This window comes from Saccopteryx bilineata, chromosome 11 (genome assembly GCF_036850765.1).
Source record: "Saccopteryx bilineata isolate mSacBil1 chromosome 11, mSacBil1_pri_phased_curated, whole genome shotgun sequence".
Taxonomy (NCBI): Eukaryota; Metazoa; Chordata; class Mammalia; order Chiroptera; family Emballonuridae; genus Saccopteryx; species Saccopteryx bilineata.
Genome location: NC_089500.1, coordinates 19,513,547 through 19,535,347, shown reverse-complemented (window position 1 = coordinate 19,535,347; position 21,801 = coordinate 19,513,547). Strand labels below are relative to the sequence as shown.

Here is a 21,801-nt window from a genome sequence, read left to right as displayed (position 1 = left end):
GTTAATTGCTTACACAGTCACCAAAGTTTGTGTGATTTGCTGCTTGGAGTAGCTTTTCTAAATTAATCACAGAGCAGGGTCTTGGCATGTATATGGTGTTATTTGCACCTGGTTGCTAAATATCAAAGCCCACATCAGCACTAGATGCTGATAGAGCTGAACTGATACTTTGTTAGCTGCTACCAAAGGGAACATTTATTCTGTTTAATATCAGATCAGATTCAATATAGAAATATGATCTTTGGAATAAATGGAGGACTGATTTTTATAATTAAATTTTTGAGTAAAGTATACCAACTTTCCCCTTCTTTAATTTATTTCACTTCTTCAAAGCATTATCTTTTGGATTTGCTACATGAGATGAGAGTCTCGCATATAGACTCAGATATAGTCTTTATGTGAGAATGGTCTCATACTCTAAGTGGGTCATGTTAGTTAAGCACATACATTAGAACCTGGACCCTTAACAACTTGGGGGTTCTGTTATCTGTCTACTCTTTATTTACCTATTTGGGAATATAGTTGACAAAGAGAGTGGGTAGTGATAGAGAATAAAAGAAGGAACATCACAGCATAAATTAGTGCTAGAGCACAGTCACTTAATCTGTTGATATTTTCTGAGGTTTAATTTGCGTGTCTTTGTTAATGCTAAAGTGACATTTTATTCTGTTCCTGGGGGCTAAGTCCTGTGAAGAAAAAGTGATATGAATGAAATGCAGTAGTTTTGTCTTGGTGTTTTTTGGCTGTATTTTCACAATTGAGTAGTAATTACTTTAGGTTTTAGAATTTGTTGAAGGATTTTTTTTTCCATTAGATCTCAAGAAATGCCTTGGTAGAATTAAAAAAATAAAGAGATTGGATTAAAATAGAGGAATTGGATAACTATTTTATGTGAGCTGATTTAGTTGTATTGTTTCATTTCATCTTAGGTACTTTGTGTAGTGGAAATACTCAGCGTAGATATTGCGGTGCACTCCTTTACAGTTATGGTCATTTGGCACCTGAATATCTTTAGGGTTTCTTTCTCAATAGCTGTAAGTTAAAGTCATAAGATAACTTGCAAAAAATTGGGGGGAATGAGTAGAAAAAGAGATTACTATAAACATTGTCTTTAAAAATAAATAATTTGGGGAATATTGAAATATTTTCTTTACCTTTTAATTTTACAGCCTTAGCCTGAAGGAAATGTGATTTGTAGAGAGGAGGAAAGTGTTCCTTTCCCTCAACACTTTGAGCAGTGGTCATTTACTCTCTTCTCTCTGATTCTACTCCCATTTAGATGACAAAAAATTGAGGTGATGCCAATGATAAATGACATTTATAAACAGTTGACTTAATTAATGCTTGCTTGAAGATATCAAGGTTTTTTTCACTTAAAAAATAGAGGGCCTTAAAAATGTAGGCCAGTAAAAGCAATATTGTAGAATAGTTTTGAATTGAATAGAAGCTAGAGGAAGCTTAGTCCTCTGTATTACATTATAGAGAGGGCAACTAATTCCCTATAAACCCAGGAATATGATAATGCTCTTGGACAGAGGTGATTCTTGGTTTTTAAAAGTACAGAAAAAAATTTCAAAGTATATTGATAGTCTGATAGTTTTTTTTTAACTAGTAAATGCTATATGATTGGACAATAGAGCTTTAATTTTTTTTAATTTCCTCATCTTACCCATCACATTCCATTGAAAATATTTGCCTGCTCTGCTTTTCTTTTATCAGACCGTAGCATTCTGTCATTACCAGTGCCAGAGCTGATAATAATGAAATTTCCAGTTTTCAACATTTTCTTAAGCCTAGACTTTTGGAGTCCTAATCAGAAAGGTCCAAAGCTGAATGGAGTGGCCCGGGGTGAGCGGATGTGCTTCTGAAGAAGTTACTATGATAGGCTAGACATACTGCTGACACTTGAAGAATACTGAAGGAATAGGACACTAAAATTAGCTAGACGTTACTTAAGATAGAATAATTTTGAATTTATGCAAGTTAAGGTTTGCCTTTCTAGAGGACTTGAGGGTTTTTTATTTGCTAGGCCATGCATGAGTTCCACTTTCTGCCCAGATAAAATTTGGTCCTTTATTTACTGTATAAAACCATAGGATTGCATCTATAAATGTACCATGTTAATGTCTTCTTGTTCCTCTAGGTCAGCCTGCCAGTATATTGGCAGGCAGCCATAGTGAAGGATTGTTGCAGATAGCTTCAGGGCCTCAGCCAGGACAGCAGCAGAATGGATTTACTGGTCAGCCAGCTACTTACCATCATAGTATGTACATGCTCTTTAACATTTTTTAAGTAGTTAAGAAAAAATAGGCAGACTTTATAAAAGCAAATTAATCCATGTGGGCCTTAATTTTTAGACAGCACTACCACCTGGACGGGAAGTAGGACTGCACCATACACACCTAATTTGCCTCACCACCAAAACGGCCATCTCCAGCACCACCCGCCTATGCCGCCCCATCCCGGACATTACTGTAAGCTCTTGTTTTTGTTGTGAGGGCTTTTTCTTTTGAGGACTTTGTTTTACATTTTTTATTCATCTTAAAATTTAGTTTTATTAAATGATTAGCATCTTTCAGTACTTTTTGTAAGCTATTATATTTTATAATTATGTTATCGTACCTTTGTTTTAGAGGAGTGATGTTTACTAAATATTTATTTTTCTGTTGCTAAGATTTTTCATTAACACCACATTGATTTCCATTCATTTGTTTGTTTGCTTTGTGTCCTTAAATCTCATGTGTACCTGTATATCCACCTTAAGCTGAGTGTCCAGATCTCAAGGCTTCCCTCTCTGATATTTAGCATACTGTAGACACTTAGATGTTGAATCATCATTACTCTGCAGACTTGCTTGAAAGGGAAACTTTCCTGATTAACCATAGCTTGTAGTTTCAGGCAGAATAGGAACATTGTTCATTTGACTTAGTAAAATCAAGAGTATAAATATTTCATATATATTAAATCTTTTTTCCTCTAATATGAGATTAATAGTACCAAATATAGAAAATATAGAAAATAAAGAATATACAGAATTCTATCCAGAGATAATCCACTTCTAATAGTTATATTTGCCTTCCAGTCATAAAAATGGGCATATATATAAATTTAGGGGGAGGAGGAGCTCAAATTGTGTATATTGTTATATCCTGGTTTTGTTTTTTCAGTTATGTTACTATTTTTCTATATTTTAAGAGAATATAATTTTAATGGCTGCCCCAGCATAGTAGTTAATGGTGGTGAATTTGGACCCTTAACTGGCTGTTTGACTGTTGGCATTATTAAATCTCTCTAAGCCTTAAGGATAACAATAGTAGTATTGACCTCAGTTGTTGTAAGAAGTAATTGTAATAATTCATGTGAATTGTTTAGCACAGTGTCTTAACACATAATTTCTCAATTATGTTAGCTACTGTTTCATTATAGAAATATCCTTAATTTAATAAGCCACAAATAGTTGTTTTTAGAATGGACCTAACAATTTGAGTTATTATACATTATATTATAAATTATACTGTATTACGTGTTACTAGAATAATTTATAATTTACATTGTATTTTACATGTACTATTATAAATTGCTTAACAGCACTTGGCACATAACACTAAAATGTTAGCTATTAAATATCAAAAGTAATACAAAATAATTTGCTTATTATAATTATGAAGTAATCTAAACTAAGCTTTTAAGTACTTGGACATTGCATAAACTTGATCCAAACAACTCCTATGGTATGGTAGTTATATTTAAGTAAGGTTTATTAAAAATTTTAGCATTGGTGAACTTTTAATAAATAAAATTGGAATTTTTATTATCTTTTCTTTAGGGCCAGTTCACAATGAGCTTGCATTCCAGCCTCCCATTTCCAATCATCCTGGTAAGTGTATTTCAAAATTGATTTCCTATATTTAGTTTTTTTTTTCTTTCTTTCTTCCTTTTTTTTTTTTTTGAGAGAAAGTGGGGAAGAGAGAGAGAGAGAGAAGCATCAGCTCCTTCCACTTAGTTGTGCCATTGATTGCTTCTCATATGTGCCCTGACTGGGGTTTGAACCAGTGACCTTGGGATCAAGCTGGCACCCTTAGGATCAAGCCTGTGACCCCGGGATCAAACCTGTGACCTCCTTGGCACTCCAGGATGACATTCTACCTACTGTGCCACCAACCAGGCAAAATTTAGGTTTTCTTTATGGTAATAGAAACACACAGGTTAGATAAGTACAATTTTCCTATTGCATTAATCAGTAGTTTATGAGTAACCAGTAAGTCACACTTAAATTGTCTATATTTGATTCTTTTTAACTGTCTCTGAAAGAAAAGACAAGAACGATCTTTTTTTTTTTTTTTCCTGAAGAGAGAAGCAGGGGGAGGCAAACAGACTCCTGCATGCGTCCACCAGAGGCGATGCTCTGCCCATCTGGGTCGTTGCTCCTCTACAACTGGAGCCATTCTAGCACTTGAGGCGGAGGCCATGGAACCATCCTCAGTGATTGGGCCAGCTTTGCTCCAGTGGAGCCTTGACTATGGGAGGGGAGAGAGAGAGAGAGAGGAAGGAGAGGGGGAGGGGTGGAGAAGCAGATGGGCTCTTCTCCTGTGTGCCCTGGCCGGGAATTGAACCTGAGACTTCCATACACTAGGCTGAGCTCTACCACTGAGCTAACTGGTCAGGGCGACAAGAACTATCTTTAGCCAAAATATCTAGTACCAAAATGCTGGCTTTAGCCTTGAATACATAAATATGTAGCAGAAGAAAACTAGGTTTCAAAACAGAACAGATACAAAATTGTGACTTAAAAAGCTAGCAGAAGATCTGAAGTAGATGCTGAAAAGAGAAATAACTATCTTAGAAAATAGAGTCAAAAATCTCTGGCTAGTCAGAATTCAGAAACTGATTAAATATGCTCAAAGGAATGAATATAGCTAAGTAGATTTTCTCAATTCTTAGTTTGACTATAACTTAAAAATTTTTTTTTCTCATTGATATTGATGGGGAGGGAAGGAAGAGAGTGAAACTTCAACTCATTATTTCACTTAGTTCCACTCAGTTGTGCACTCTTGGGTTGCTTCTCCTGCGTGCCCTGACTGAGGGTCGAACCTGCGACCTCTGGTACGCTAGGTCAGTGTCTTAGCCACTGAACCACCAGCCAGGGCTGAATATAACTTTTTAAATCTTTCTTTTTTTTTAATTTTTCTTTTATTAATTTTTTAGAGGAAAGAGAGAGTGAGAGAGAGAAGGGGGAGGGAGGAGCAGGAAGCATCAACTCCCATATGTGCCTTGACCAGGCAAGCCCAGGGTTTTGAACCGGCGACCTCAGCGTTCCAGGTCGACGCTTTATCCATTGCGCCACCACAGGTCAGGCTGAATATAACTTTTTAAACTGTAGAAGTAATAGAGAAAGTTTAGAAATAAAATACCAACAGCTTTTTAACATAAACAGGATTTTAATTTGTTTTCCTCCCCTTTATCCCTTCATATCTGTTTATTATAAAAAGATACAAATATATAATTTCAACTCATCACCTTAATTTTCACTCTAATTAAAAAAATTTTATTATAAAGAATTTCAAAAATTACTGAATTTCAGATTAGTATGGGAGATCCCTTCCTCATTATACTTATTGCTTAGTTTTAGCTATTAGTAGATAACGGCCAATCTTGTTTCATTCATACCTTCACCTACTTTTCATTCTTACTGTCACCTGTTATTTTGAAGGAAATCCTATATAGTCATTTTAGTAGTATAGATTTCCAATAAAATTTTTAAAAAATATAACTATAAGTATAACCATAATGATCAAATTAAAGGGTAATTTATACTTCCTCAAAAATATCTGTATCATTTTCTTAAACAGTGCTCTGTTATTTATTATTTTTGTTGGTTCCATTTGTTTCTTCTGGCAGTTACACAAAGCATTGAGGGTAAGATCTTTATGCTTATAACTCTTACACTCTGTTTTAAGAGATTTAAAGAATCTCTGGATCAGAAGGTCAGTTGCTTTAGTGATCAAATAAGAGTATGAGAGCCATTTTACCATGCTTACTAGCAGTAAATATTATAGTTTAGTAAACTTTGCCCTTCAGAGGCAAATAATACTTGTTTTGATTAGGAGAAAAATTCTGATGGGACAGAAACATTTTTTTTAAACATATGTTTATAGCCCTGGTGGGTTGGCTCAGTGGTAGAGTATTGGCCTGGCATGTGGATGCCCCAGGTTCGATTCCTGCTCAGGATACACAGGAGAAAAGTCCATCTGCTTCTCTACTCCTCTCCTTCTTGCTTCTCTCTCTCTCTCTCTCTCTTCCCCCTTCTCCTCCTGCAGCCATGGCTTGATTGGAGCGAGTTGGCCCAGGTCCTGAGGAGGGCTCCATGGCTTTTACCTCAGGCGCTAAGAGCTTGGTTGCTGAGCTACAGAGCAATGCTCCAGATGGGCAGAGCATCGCCTCCTAGTGGGCTTGGTGGGTGAATCCCTATCAGAGCGCATGTCTCTCTGCTTCCTCTCCTCTCACTGAATTAAAAAAAAAAAATCTATCTATATATATTTACTAGTTAACTTACCTCTTTAGTGAATTTTCTATATGTTATTTGCATATTTGTTCTAAACATTTTTGTGGGTCAGGAGTCTTGCCTTTTTATTAACATTATATCTGAGAAATGTAATGTACAGAAAAGTACATAAAACATATATATACAGTCTAATAAATAACACTGAAACACTGAAGCCAAAACCTGTATAACCACCACTCAGATTGAAAACTAAACATTGCAGTAACCCCAGAAAGCTTCCTGCCTCATGCATTTTGTCTCAGTCAAAACTCTTCTTTTCCTACCCCCCAGAGACGAGCACTATTCTGCTTTTTATGGATATATATATATATATATATATTTTTTTTTTCTCTATGAAAGTGAAGACTGCATCCCTAAGCAGTCTAGTTTAGTAATTTTTTTGTATTTGAAATTATATAATTGAAATCATTGTATCAGGATCTTAGTTTTGTTTGTGAATAAATAGATTGTGATAAGGGGGAAATCTAGAACCTTAAGAAAGTTTTGCTAGATTTGAGACAGCATCACTCAAAGACAGTAGTGGCGCCTGACCAAGCGGTGGTGCAGTGGATAAAGCGTTGGACTGGGATGCAGAGGACCCAGGTTCAAGACCCCGACGTTGCCAGCTTGAGCGCAGGCTCATCTAGTTTGAGCAAAAGCTCACCAGCTTGGACCCAAGGTTGCTGGCTCGAGCAAGGGGTTACTCGATCTGCTGAAGGCCCGCGGTCAAGGCACAGATGAGAAAGCAATCAGTGAACAACTAAGGTGTCACAATGCGCAAGGAAAAACTAATGATTGATGCTTCTCATCTCTCCATTCCTGTCTATCCCACTCTCTGATTCTCTTTTTGTCTCTGTAAAAAAAAAAAAAAAGAAAGAAAGAAAGAAAGAAAGACAGTAGTGGCCACTGGCAGCTTAGTGTGGGGGTGGTTTTCAGTCTTCGGAAGGTATTGGAAGGTATTCTGAAGGAATGAGGATAATCAGGGCTCAGAAGAAAGAGCTACCCTGGATGGAATGATGGAGTGGGGTTGGAAGTGGTGGCCTTTAGCTAATTATTTGGACTCAATTTTAGATTCTGCAATTGCCTCATCGTAGACTTACTTCATTCTTCTCAGGACAGAACTGTTGAGGCCTGACAGCATCTGGTGGTTAGGGAATAGCGTTAACTAATTAGGAGGATATACATCTAGAGCAGCAGTTCTCAATCTGTGGGTCGCGACCCCGGCGGGGTCACCTAAAGCCATTGGAAAATACATAATGCATATCAGGTATTTACATTCCGAATCATAACTGTAGCAAAATTACAGTTATGAAGTAGCCACCAAAATTATTTTTTGGTTTGGGGTCACCGCAACATGAGGAACTGTATTGCGGGGTCACGGCATTAGAAAGGTTTGAGAACCACTGATCTAGAGCATTCTTCATTGACATTAAAGCCTCTTTTCTTTGAGTAGACTAAGAAGAAATTTAATGGTGAGGATGATCTTGAAAGGTCTCTGTCCAAATGGTGGTGGGAGGGGATCAGCTCTGCCCATACCCCTTTAATAGAGTCAGCTGGTTGAAACCCAAATGGCTGTGAACTCTTTGGCTGTGAATATTAATGGACTCCAGAGCAGGTTTACCTCACAGCCATTTATTTTTCCTCTGGTACTATTTTAAAAAATATTGCAACTGATCTCCCTATTGAGAGAGCTTCTAGTCATATTGCCTTCTTTTTCACCATTTAATCTCTGCTTAGGATCTAGTTGTTATTTCTTTGCCAAAGAACTTGTATTGTTTTCCTATTTATTGCTTAGCCATAGGATAAAGTCCAGTTTCTTAGCTGGGGGAAGAAAAAGATTTTTTTGTGTGTATCTTTCTGAAGTGAGAAGTATGGGGTGGGGGGCAAACAGACTCCCACATGCACCTGACTGGGATCCACCCAGCATACCCACCAGGGGGTGATGCTTGGCCCCTCTGGGGCGTTGCTCCATTACAGTCAGAGCCATTCTAGTGCCTGAGGCGGAGGCCATGGAGCAGTTCTCAGCGCCCGGGCCAACTTTGCTCCAGTGGAGCCTTGGCTTCGGGACGGGATGAGAGAAATAGAGAGAAAGGAGAGGGGGAGGGGTGGAGAAGCAGATGGGTGCTTCTCCTGTGTGCCCTGGCCAGGAATCTACTGCTGAGCCAACCGGCCAGGGCCAAGAAAAAGATGTTTTTAAGAACACTTTCCTGAAATGTCTTAAGAGTCAGTGTTTTAAAAAAATAAAAGTTCAGACTATATAGAAAATATGTACAAATGAAATATGGTAAAATAATTTATTTTAGCCTCTGAATACTTCTGTTCTTTAACTTCTCAGTTGATTGAGTCCTTTGAGGTCAGAACCAAATTCCAGATTTTAAAAATGACCCCACAGTTTCAAGAATGCTAGGAACTGAGCTGAAATTCTTCTGGGTGCTTTTCAGATGCCTCTTCTCACCCTTAACTCTTTCTTTTAGGAAAAGCTTGTCTTACGGAGTGATGTTTGCTCCCATTTATCTTTTATAGCTCCTGAGTATTGGTGTTCCATTGCTTACTTTGAAATGGATGTTCAAGTAGGAGAGACATTTAAGGTTCCTTCAAGCTGTCCTATCGTTACTGTTGATGGATATGTGGATCCTTCCGGAGGAGATCGCTTTTGCTTGGGTCAACTCTCCAATGTCCACAGGACAGAAGCCATTGAGAGAGCAAGGTATGAATTATATAGGCTTTTAAAAAGTTGAACACAGTACATTGTTTTTTATTCAAAGTTATGTTTCTCAATGTAGATTTTATAAGTGTTGGAAATAGGAAAAAAGAATAAAGTTCATCTTGAAAATTTAGAATCAGTAAGCATTCCACTTGAATTGTAGATGTTTGTTATTTTTAAAATATGATAAAAGACAGTTTTATAAAATTAATTTTTTTTAGTTATATACAGTTGGTATATAATCTTAAATTGGTTATATTATGCAGCTTTAGGTGTACAGTATTATAGTAATTTGATATATTTATACCGTACAGCATGATCACCCCCACTAATTCATCTGTCATTATGTAAACTTATCACAATATTATTAACTAAATTCTCCTTCCTCTTTTCGCCCATCCCCACCTTCCCTTCTGGCAACCATCCCTTTGGTCTCTGTTTCTATGGGTCTGTTTTTGTTCTGTTTGTTTTTAGATTCCACATATAAGTGAAACCAGATGGTATTTGTCTTTCTCTGCCTGACTTATTTCACTTAGAATAATACCCTTGTCTCAGATGGCAAGAATTTAATATTTTTTATTACTGTACAGTATTCCATTACATATATACCACATTTTTAAGATTTGTGGGGGGTAAGTGATGTTTCTGTGTTTTGAATAGTAATGACCTTTTGGAATCCAATTTGGAAACTAATTTTTATTTTTGCTTATATTATTTCTGCACATCTATATATTCTGAACAATATAAAATGAAGACATGTTTCGCCTGACCAGGCGGTGGTGCAGTTGATAGAGCGTCGGACTGGGATGCAGAGGACCCAGGTTCGAGACCCCAAGGTCGCCAGCTTGAGCATGGGCTCATCTGGTTTGAACAAAGCTCACCAGCTTGGCCCCAAGGTCGCTGGCTTGAGCAAAGGGTTGCTCGGTCTGCTGTAGACCCACGGTCAAGGCACATATGAGAAAGCAATCAATGAACAACTAAGGTGTTGCAATGAAAAACTAATGATTGATGCTTCTCATCTCTCTTCGTTCCTGTCTATCTGTCCCTATCTATTCCTCTCTCTGATTCTCTCTCTCTCTGTTTTTGTAAAAAAACAGTAAAACAAAAACAAAAAAAAATGAAGACATGTTTCTGCAAGTGTTATTTATAATGAAAATAAAAGGAAAATGGTTAAGTAAATTTTGATAAACTTATTTTTTAAGTAATTAAAATGTTAATAAATAGTTTCAAATGTAAATGTATGAGGTGAACTGTTATAGGAAAAAATACATAATTTTAGGTGCTATGTAATCTCAACTCAATAAAATGTGTGTGTGTGTGTAAATACATAATCTTGACTTTATCACTAGCTGTGTATCTTTGGCAAATTACCTACTCTCTAAGCCAGTGCTATCTAATAAAATTTTCTGTTATGAAGAAAATGGTTTATATTTGTGTTGTCCAGTATAGTAGCTACTATCCACATGTAGACTTAAAATATGGTCATGTGATTAACTGAATTTTAAAATTATTTTAAATTTAAATAGCCACTTGTAGCTAGTGGCTTTCAATTTGGACAGTGTGGCTATAAGCCTTAGTTTTGTCATTTATAAAATTAGATTAATAATATTTAGCTCATTGAATTGTGAGGGTTCAGTGAGAATTTGTTAAATCTTCCTGAAACATAGTATATATATGCTCGACATTATTATATATGAATAAACTATTAAAAAAAAGAAGGAAATATATGCAAAAATGTTAACAGTGGCTATCTTGATTATGGTGTTATATAAAGTCCTTTATTCTTCATTTTTTAATATTGGATATGCTGTATAATCTGAACTAATATTTTTTAAAATACTTATCAAAATAAAATATAATTTTGTTTCTCTTCCTAAGGTTGCACATAGGCAAAGGTGTGCAGCTGGAATGTAAAGGTGAAGGTGATGTTTGGGTCAGGTGCCTTAGTGACCATGCAGTCTTTGTACAGAGTTACTACTTAGACAGAGAAGCTGGGCGTGCACCTGGAGATGCTGTTCATAAGATCTACCCAAGTGCATATATAAAGGTTAGTGGAAGTTTTACTTAAATATTTTAGACTAGGGGCCCTGGTTGGCTGGCTCAGTGGATAGAGCGTCCACTGGCATATGGACATTATCCCAGGTTTGATCCTCGGTCAGGGCACACAGGAGAAGTAACCATCTACTCCTCTCTCCCTCCCTCTTCTTTCATTCTTCCCCTCCTGCAGCCAGTGACTCAGTTGGTTTGCACATCAGCCCCGGGACTGAGAATAGCTCATTGGTCTGAGCGCTTCAACTTTAGGTGCTAAAAATAGCTCTGTTGATTCGAGCATCGACCTAAGACAAGGGTTGCTGGGTAGACCCCAGTTGGGGTGCATGCAGCAGTCTGTCTCACTACCTCCCTTCCACTCACTTAAAAAAAATGTAGACTTGGAAAGCTCTGTTGTGTAAAGATTTGAGATGGAAGTGGAAGGAGTAGAATAATTTTTTTTATGTATTAAATCTCAGGAATTATGTTTTTAAAACATTTTTTGGGGGGCAGTTATTTATGAACTGCTTAACTCATTCTAAACAGTAAATATAGCAGAAACAAAATAAGTAATATTTATGGACAATTTACTATATACTATGCCAAGTTTACAACAACCTCATGGAAAACATGCATTTTTCAGTTTTATAGATTAGAAAGTTGAGGTTCCAGAGAGGTTAATAAAGAGCCCATATAATTAGCAGATATTAGTGATAGTATTCAAAGTTAAGCTTTTATTGTTTTATTTATTATTTTATATGTTTTTATTCAGTGAGAGGAAAAGAGGCAGAGAGACAGACTCTATCATGTGCCCCAATCGAGATCCACCTGGCAAGCCCACTAGGGGGTGATTCTCTGCCCGAGCTCTATCGCTCAGCAATCGAGCTCTTCTTAGTGCCTGGGGCAGAGGCCATGGAGCCATTCTCTCAGTTCCTGCGGCCAGCTTGCTCCGGTGGAGCCATGGCTGCAGGAAGTGGTGGGAGGAGAGAGAAGTGAGGGGGGTGCGTGGAGCAGGAGATGGGTGCTTCTGTGTGCCCTGACTAGGAATCAGACCCAGTAACATCCACACATTGGCTGACACTACCACTGAGCCAACTGGCCAGGGCCCAAACTAGTTTAATAAAATTCAATTACCTGTCACTGGGATTCATTAAGATTTTATATTTGCTTGATCTATCCTTGTTTTTGTTTCTTTTTTTTTAATTGAGTGTAAATGCATTTTCTCTGTTTCTTAAGTACCATATTTCCCCATGTATAAAAGTATGCATCTCTTAAAAATGCAGATGTTTTCTTATATAATGACAATGCCATTTACTGCTCCTCCAAATAGCGAGAATGATAAAGAAGTTGGCCATATGACCAATGTCATCAATTCACCTTAAAGAAAACGTGCAGCAATTTGTTATAAAAGGGTAGGGTTGATTTCTTAACTGTTTATTTTACCCAAATGGGTTGTGTTTTTCATGGACAGTAACTCTGCCTCACCCTGAGTTAGATAAAGGATACAGGAGCAGGTGGCAACCATAGCTCTCTTGATGGTGAACTGTACCTCTTATCCACCTTTCCTAACTACCAGTTACAGTATACATAAAAACTTTAATTTTATAATTTATTCTTTCTGAGAGTTGAATGAAGCTATAAGGTGTTTTGTTTTGTTTTCTTAAGTGAGAAGCAGGGAGGCAGAGAGACAGACCACTGTATGTGTCCTGACCGAGATCCACTTGGCAAGCCCCTTATGGGGCAATGCTCTGCTCAGCTAGGGTCATTGCTCAGCAACCAAGCTATTTTAGTGCCTGAGGCAAGGCCATGGAGCCATCTTCCGCACCCAGGGCCAACTTACTTTAATTGAGCTATAGCTGCAGGAGGGAGAGAGAGAGAGAGGAGGGGAGGGGGAAGTGTGGAGAAGCAAACAATTGCTTCTCCCTGTGTGCCCTGACTGGGAATTGAACCTGGGACATCCACATGTCAGGCTGACTCTCTACCACTGAGCCAACTGGCCAGGGCCTGAAGCTATAAGTTTTAAATAAATTGTGCAGTGATTTTTTTTTTTTTTTTTTGATGTGTAGAATCTTTTCTGATGGACTCACAGTTTTGAACCTGTACTTTTTTTTTAAGGTCTTTGATTTGCGTCAGTGTCATCGTCAGATGCAGCAGCAGGCAGCTACAGCGCAAGCGGCGGCAGCTGCCCAGGCAGCAGCTGTGGCTGGAAACATCCCTGGCCCGGGGTCAGTAGGTGGAATAGCTCCAGCTATCAGTAAGTATGCTTCTGTTTTGTGCTGGTGGTGTCTCTTTAAGTGTAATATGTAGTTGGTGTTTTATCTTGATTCACTCACTTGGTTAGTTACTTTAAGCAATAACAGAAATTAAAGTTCTCTTTACTGGGATAATAACATTTTTTAATTTGTAATGTGTTTTTTGTTTGTTTTTTTATATTTGCCCTTTATCTGGTACCCTGTTTTCATTCTGTTTGTGTCAAAAAGGGAGTGTGGGGTAAAAAAGAAAAGGGGTTATTATTATATTATTGGTCATTTTCCATTTTTTGTTGATGGTTTTTAAATAGCTGCCTCACCAACCAGGGTGGGTTGTTATCACTGACATGCTTGGCTTTATTCTTGAAGGAAGGAGATTTCAATTTCAGAATTAGGAACCTCCAATCTTTTTTTAAGTATGCTAAGCATGGAGAGAAAACTAAGTGAGGGTGGTATTTTGATAACTTGTAGACTTTTTTTTAATTTTAGGGTAAAATTGAACTGTGTGCCAGGTTTCACACTGATGGGGAATTTTTTACTGCAGAGTTAAACTCCTGACTATAGACTTTTATGATGGAAACACGTGGCACCCATCTTCCACGTCTGAAGGCATAACTAGTGATTCATTCAACCCCTGTCCTTAACCTCTTCAGTGTGGTAAGCAAATCACACTGGCCAAGAAAACTGCAGTGGCCCTGCAGGTTTCTCTACAGTACATGCAAATCCCTCCCATTAGTGTCATTGTAGTATTGATGAGTGCAGATTGACTAGGACTGTATGTTCTAACTGGAAAACTAGGTGCAGAGTCTCCATTGTGATTAATGTTCAGGAGTTTACAATTTAGAGGTAGATGAGGGATATTCATTTAGAGAATTAAAAAAAATTGGCATCTAAATCATTAATTTGCTAGTTTTGATGTTATAAACATGCTTTTACTAAAGAATCCAGATATATTATTAAATTTCTCATTCTCATCTTCTGCCCTCATTGAGTTATTGCATATTACCTGTTACATTGTGAAATTGAGAGACATTGGGATAATCCACAAACTTTTAATGGAGTCAGGACTGTTAGTCATGTCTTACTCTGAAATAGGTTGTTTAGACAGGAAAGTTCTTAGAACTATTCTGTGGACATGCACTGCCTTTTACAAACAAATTATTTCTTATCTCTTTACTTCCACTTCTAAGGAGAAAAATTAGTGGGGTGTTGGTAGATTGTAGTAATTTACTTTATAATTGGTGGTAGCTAAATGACCCTTATGGAATGGAAATTGTCTTAGCCAAAAGTATTCAGTCCTTGATGAAGTCTAGATCTGTGCTTGCTTCTTGGCACTTTGACAGAGAATTATGTGCTGGCGAGAGTGAAGCCAAGGAAGCTGGTTACTTTATTAATGTAAGATGTAGGGAGAATGGGAAGAGATCACCTGTCCCCTGATGTCTTTCACATCTTCTCTGTTAGGTTTGTCTGCTGCTGCTGGAATCGGTGTTGATGACCTTCGTCGCTTATGCATACTCAGGATGAGTTTTGTGAAAGGCTGGGGACCGGATTACCCAAGACAGAGCATCAAGGAAACACCGTGCTGGATAGAGATTCATTTACACCGGGCCCTCCAGCTCCTAGATGAAGTGCTTCACACCATGCCTATTGCCGACCCACAGCCTTTAGACTGAAGTCTATTCCTGTTGGGCTGTAACATTCATTGTCAGGATGGTGGACTACAAAATGCAATCCTGTTTATAATCTGAAGATATATTTCACTTTTGTTCTGCTTTATCTTTTCATAAAGGGTTAAAAAAATACATTTGCTGCCTTGCTCCTAGCAGACAGAAACTGGATTAAAACAATTTCTTTTCCTATTTAGAACTTTTCAGGCATGGCTCAGAGCTTGAAGATCAGGAAAAACACATTTGTATTAAATCTTCATCAGTTACGTTTGAAGGAGTCATTCCAATGCTGGAAAATTTAGCCCTTTAAAATGTCTTAGACCCTTTTCTATGCAGAACATCAGTATATGTGTTATTTTACAGAATAAATTCAATTGCTGATTTTAAAGGCAGAGAAGTTCTCAAAGTTAATTCACCTATGTTATTTTGTGTGTGAGTTGTTACTGTTAAGCATACTTTTACTCCAAATTATTGTGCCATGTGGGTGAGTTAATTTTACCAAGAACAACTTTACTCTGTGTTTAAAAAATAAGATAGTGATGTATTATAATTTTTTATCCAAAATAACTTTTTGCAAGTTAAACTAGTGAAGATAATTTCAATTCAGACTGTCTTGCAACTTCAATTTTATTTTCACCAAGGCAAAACACTAATCTCTGTGTATACTGAGAATTTCTTAAAATTATCAAAGAAATATAAAATTACACTTGTTATCCCTATTGGATAACTATTTATCGAGTAGTGTAACTTTTGCCCTGTTAAATGGTAGATAGATTCTTCAATAGTTCTAGGCACAGAAGCCTAGGGGAAGAATTTACTAAGAAGTCTAGAAAAGAAATTTCTTTCCTTCATTAATTCATAGGGAAATCTTTTGTATTTTTAAAAACACTAAAAGCAATGTCACTCCACCTAATATCTCACTGCTCTGCAAAGGTGGCAGTGCTTAAACTTAATGATGAGTATTTTGGAACTGCTAAATTCTATGTTAAATACTGTGCAGAATAATGGAAACATAGTTCATACTAGGTAGTTTGGATATTTTTGTACTTGATTTGATGTGTGACTTTTTTTTTTCATATACTCTTTAAATCATGTATGTTATGACATTGTTTAAAATTCAGTTTTTGTATCTTGGGGCAAGACTGCAAACTTTTTATACCTTTTGGTTGTTCTAAGCCCTTTGCCATCAATGATCATATCAATTGGCAGTGACTTTGTATAGAGAATTTAAGTAGAAAAGTTGCAAATGTATTGACTGTACCACAGACACAATATGTATGCTTTTTACTTAGCTAGTAGCATAAATAAAACCAAATCTCAACATACAAAGTTGAATTCTAGGTTTGATTTTTAAGTTTTTTCTTTTGTACTTTTGAGTTCAACCTCAGTGGCAGGACACCTTCTGGTAAATGACAGGCAACAGCCAGTACTGCAGCTTTGGTCTCCCCTCGCTCTACTCGGACTTCCTGTGGACATTATGTATCAAGGGTAGAGTTGGTTCTTTTATGAACCTTTTTTCACTGTAGCAAAAATAGGCCCGATTGTCCACAAGATAAATAGATGGTCTACAGGATAAGTAGTGTGAAATAAAATCAAGGATTAAGATTCAGATGCTTTTACTCTGCTTGGAGGGCCTTTTTAAGCATAAGATTCTAAGGTGTGCTACAAGTTTGAGAAGCACTTAGCATGACAGTCCTGTCGCCTTAGATGAACAAGTCTTCAGCTTCCTTGCTTAGTTCTTCTTATGACCACCCTGGAAACCACAGTTTGCTTATTGCTGTGATTTAAACATAGATCTGGATGTAAGCTACATGGCTTTTGTTTTTAAAATAACTACCAACTCATTTTTACTCTTGAATACTTATAAATACTTTTGTTAAAGACCTCATTTCAGTCTGTAAAAGTTTGGTGATTTAGGTTTTATTGGCAGATTTTTAAAGAGATGTCTTTATTCTGTAGAAATTATTGACTTTAGGTTCGTTTTACTGTGAATAAAGAGTAGGTATGGGGGAGAGAGTTTTAGAATGACAGATTTTTAAAATCCAGATTATTTGATTAGAACCATAAGCATGCTATGATATAATCTATTGCCTCCTTTTATACTTTAAGATTTCCATGTTTAATGAAACATGAAATCTGGGTAATCGTTTGGGGAAAATATTTGCTAAGAAGTCTGTCTGCGATACTAAGCTGTTGCTTTCTGCTCGGAGCCATAAAAGTACATAGAAGTACTTATAGTTATCAATTGCTTTAGATTTGTACCTAGGTGCAGTCACATGCTTTTGAGAAAGCATCTAGTATGTCATGATCAGTTGTTTCTGAGAGCTTGTTTGTGAAATGTTTCCACTTCTTAAATGTAGTCATCTTTAATGAGTAAGACTGAAGAATCACTAGGTTTAAAATTTTACAGCGACTTGAAGGGTACAGTAGTCTCTGCAGGTCTCCGAGTGTGATGATTGTGAGGATTCGGTTCTGGGTGAGTTGTCTCAGCTAGTTCCTATCTTTGACTTGCAGTGTAGAGTTTTAGTGAAAGCTGAGTGGGAGATAAACCAAGTGTACTCCTTGAAATCCAGCTGAGGCCCATTCCTCATTTGTCCAGTGCCTTTCAGTGCGTTAGCAAAGGGAATCAATCCTTCAGGGTGTGGTCTTTATTTCACAGGTGGGCTGTAGTCTATCTCTCCTTTAAAAGTATTCATCATTTGGTGTGCAGAGATAATGACAATAAGTCACTGCCATATAACCTTGCTTTTCCAGAAGCATGGTTCATTTGTATTGACTTTAACCACTAACTAGGTAGCCTGTCCCATTCCTTCTGTAAACATTGTGGGTTTACAGGTTGGGTGGCCTGGCTTAAGGATAATTGTACTTGACACATCTAAGTAAATTGAACACATTTAGGTATGTTAAAAATCCATTTTTATGGGGAAAGGTGTGGAGTAAAGGGAGGTAATTGTAATAGGAATTTTGAAGGCAAAATATAACGTCCTGTCTTCCAGATGATAGTTTATTTTAAAAGTTCATTGCAGTTATCTTTTTTGATTGTGCTCATGTGGAGAAGAAGTTTTTCATTTTCCCAAGGTGCTCCTTCACCATCGATGGAGGCTAAAGAATACAAGGTGAACTATTTCTGTTCCTGGTTTGGTGGTCACTGGTTAATAGGTGTTACTCATCGGCTATTATACAAAATCATATCAGGTCAGACCCTTTTTGAGAGTGTTTTGGAAGAAGCAATTTTTGAGTAGGGCAGTCCTTTATGTTCGTAGTCTTTATAGTTTGTTCCCATTATCATTGTCATTTACTGGCATTTTACTTAATGATAGCAATTAGGAAAATGGTAAATTTAGGTCACTGAGGTAAGTGTGTATATGAAAGCAACTACCTGTGAAGTCAGTTAACGACTCTTGTAGATGGGACTTGGCCAAGGCCAGCAGATAACAGACGGAAGAAATGCATTCTTTTTCCTTCTGAAGGCAGAACCCATCATCTTGCAGACGACTATCTAAATAATCGCCGAATCCTCCTTTGCAGGATTATAAAAAGTAGGTTATAAGAATCTTTCGTGTGAGCTTATTTTTTTGTTTGTTTTTGACAGCTAGATAATTTTAAGATATATCAGGGAGGATGTGAAGAGTTAGTGGCCTTATTCATCGCAGCATCCTCTGGCCCAGCCTGGTCCTGAGCACTTGTCCCCGTGTTACCAGGTGGTGTTTATCTTGCCTTGCTCTGGATTGGAGTTTTTTACATAATCCAGACTGGCCTTATTTAAGCAGTAAAACTTTATTTTATTTTAGCCATTTCTTTGATGGAGATACTTAATATGTATGTCAGAGGACATACTGGATCTGTTTCTTTTTGTGCCAAGCTCTTCCTCGGCTGCAGAGGCGAGGACTGTCTGCCTTTACTAAGCGGTTGCAGACTGCTGTGGTTTTGAGTGTTTCATTTTTTTAACCCCTCCCCACCCAGTCTACTCCCTTTCTGACACTGATTACTTCCTGCATATTGTTAGTGTGCCTCCCCGTACTTGCTCTTCTTCCCTTTCTGATTCATTTTTTCCAGCTGCTTGGGCAAGGAAATCAGATAACCAAACTTACTAATACTTTCTTTGAATACAAGGGCAAACCGGGACAGGACCCAAGAAACTTTCTGTCGTGTATTGAAAGGGACTTCAGTGCTTTGGCATTTGACTGCTTAGTGCTTCCTGATTCTTGGCTCAGTTTCAGGTAGTTGAGGTAGAGAAAAGTGAGTCATATTCATATTTTCCCTCTTTGCAAGATTTTGAAAGGTTTCATTGCATCCACTTGAGTGCTGCTCACATACAAATTGGGGTTAGGATTACTAAATTAGTGTTGATAGCCAGCGGTGTAGGGGACACCAGCAACAACCACCCTTGTAGACAGGATTGTTTTCGCTGTGTTTTGGTGTCCCCATTGGAGCCCTCTGTCCCGGCCTTCCTCCTCTACAGGGGTTTTTGACCTACAGGTGCCTTTATGAGAATTGAGGTCTTGATGTCCTGCCCCAAGGAGTAGCTAAAGTAATTGCTGATGTTTTCAGGGATTTTAACGTCAGACCTGAGTGAATGAATGAATGAACTTTTTTTTTTTTTTTTAAGACTGTAGTAAGGACTAAGGAGAACACTGGTGAAGACAATCATTTATCTATTGATGTAGACGGTTTTCACAGTTTATTTAAGATGCTTTCTCAGTAGGTCTGGGAGCCAGTGCTTGTTCAAGCTGAAACTACTGGCCCCAGGCTAGGATCAGACAGTTGAACTCTCTAGTTTGCGCTCTGCTACTAATTTGATGTATGACCTTGGGCAAGTCATACCTTCTCTGGGCCTCAGTTGCCTCATCTGTAAAATGAGGGAGTTGGACTAGATGAGTTCTTCCAGCTCTGAAATTTAAGTGACCTTGCCTACCTTACAGCAGTTTTTGATTTCTTCCTTACCTTTGCTCTGCTGTTTGAGGGTTTTTTTTTTTTGTTGTTGTTTTTTAACATTTCCACGTTCTTCAAATGAGAGTAGGCATGAGATTTTATTACTATTCTCCTATGGACAAGAAGTTACATAGTATGTCCTTAAGATGTAAATTCAACCAAAGGCCTAGCACCACCTTGGGGGCTGCAATAAATACTTTTAAAAAATGAAAGGGGAAAAGCCTTCATTTTATTTCCCCATCAACTCGACTGAGGGTTAGTGAGGGTTCTTTGAATCATGACATTCTAATTTTTGGGTTGGTATGTGAGTGACCCACACCCTTAAATGCTGTGTGCTGGTAATTTCTGCCCCACTAAAAGGAATTGAAAACTTATGTAAATGCCTACTGATAGTAGAGATCATTATTTTGGATCTTTGGTTTCTTAACTCCTCTGCTCAAAACGGGGAAATTACTTTGAACTGTGTTAAAATGGTTTGTACAACTCAAGAAACATATAGTGGATGATGATTCACTTTATTCTTGGCTCTTTTTAGTCCATTCTGATTAGAAGACTTTTGGCTGGAACATTCCTTTCAGAGTTTTCTTCCAGCCTATCCTTGGACGAGTGTAACTAATGAACTTGGCTTTTGCAAGGTCCTTGAGAGCCATCCTTGGGGTCAGGTTGCGGGTGGGGGTTGGGGAGTCCTGGTAGAGGCCAGCTCTGGTAGCTGGGGAGGAAGGGATGGAACCAGCTGCTGTTGCTATGGTTGCTTGTCATTGATAGAAGGACTCATGGGCTTGGGTTAGTTAAAAGGCTAAACATGGATTTGGCAAACTTTCTCCAGGTATTGGGTTTTGGCCAATGCCTCACACATGTGATTTAAGGGAAATATGTGAACGTTTGTTGATAAAAATTTGGTGGGCTGCAGAACCATTTGGAGGAAGCGACTGGGGGTTGGGACAGATTTGGCCGTGTTATTTCCCAACTCTGTCTCCTCCCCTGAACTCAGAGGAATGCAGCTATGCTAAAACTCAGAGAAGAGCCACACTTAGCTTCTGCTTTTGGGAAAACTGGTCAGCTAAAGTTCTCGTAGTTCCTTTGTGGCTTTCTGTATACATTTTCCTGGTTGAAGTCTGTGGCTAAAAAATCTTTTCCTGAGAACTCTGTAACAAAGTATGTTTTTGATTAAAAGAGAAAGCCAATTAAATCATTACGTGCTCATTCTTTTTCTTAAGCTTACGGATGTTTTGGATCTGGAAGGGGTTCCTAATCACTTTGAGAATTCTCAAACTTGAGGACATATCCCTTCATTGTTCTGTGACCACTGAAATGGGAAATACGGCATTTGAAAATATGACCGTGGAAGAACAGTCCTGATTCTTTTCTCATTTTGTGGAGTCACGGTTGGAGGAGATGTAGGTGCTAGGGGATTGTGAGAACCAAGATGCTAATGGAGAGACAGAAATTGGAAATTGGAAACCCTGTCATTGCCCATCTAAGGATTAAGGAAAGTTAATTACCCCTAGCTGCCTCCGGTGTGAAATGGGGGCCAGCGTGGAGAGCTGTGTGTCAGGTAAGTAATTCTACGGCAGTGGCTTATAAAAAGCATGACCAAATTAATACCTTATTTCTAATCTTGCTTGCATGAGTTCCAGAGATGTTTATGAGGCCTTGAGACTTGTTCTCACCTAATGTTTA

General features: G+C 37.8%; 1 protein-coding gene across 3 annotated transcripts in view; it reads left to right on the top strand.

Moving 5' to 3' along the window:
- The window catches only part of SMAD4 (SMAD family member 4), a 50,333-nt gene extending 29,019 nt beyond the window's left edge, over positions 1 to 21,314 (top strand). For 2 of the 3 annotated variants that reach the window (XM_066247501.1, XM_066247502.1), the window contains exons 6-12: positions 2,144 to 2,263; positions 2,358 to 2,474; positions 3,827 to 3,877; positions 9,065 to 9,248; positions 11,124 to 11,292; positions 13,389 to 13,527; positions 14,984 to 21,314. In XM_066247501.1, coding sequence (XP_066103598.1) covers positions 2,144 to 2,263; positions 2,358 to 2,474; positions 3,827 to 3,877; positions 9,065 to 9,248; positions 11,124 to 11,292; positions 13,389 to 13,527; positions 14,984 to 15,195 — 992 coding nt within the window. In that variant the 3' untranslated portion in view covers positions 15,196 to 21,314. Of the gene's footprint in view, positions 1 to 2,143; positions 2,264 to 2,357; positions 2,475 to 3,826; positions 3,878 to 9,064; positions 9,249 to 11,123; positions 11,293 to 13,388; positions 13,528 to 14,066; positions 14,197 to 14,983 lie in introns of those variants that run through there. The other variant, XM_066247503.1, reaches the window with a different exon arrangement.
- The last annotated feature ends 487 nt before the right edge of the window (positions 21,315 to 21,801 follow it).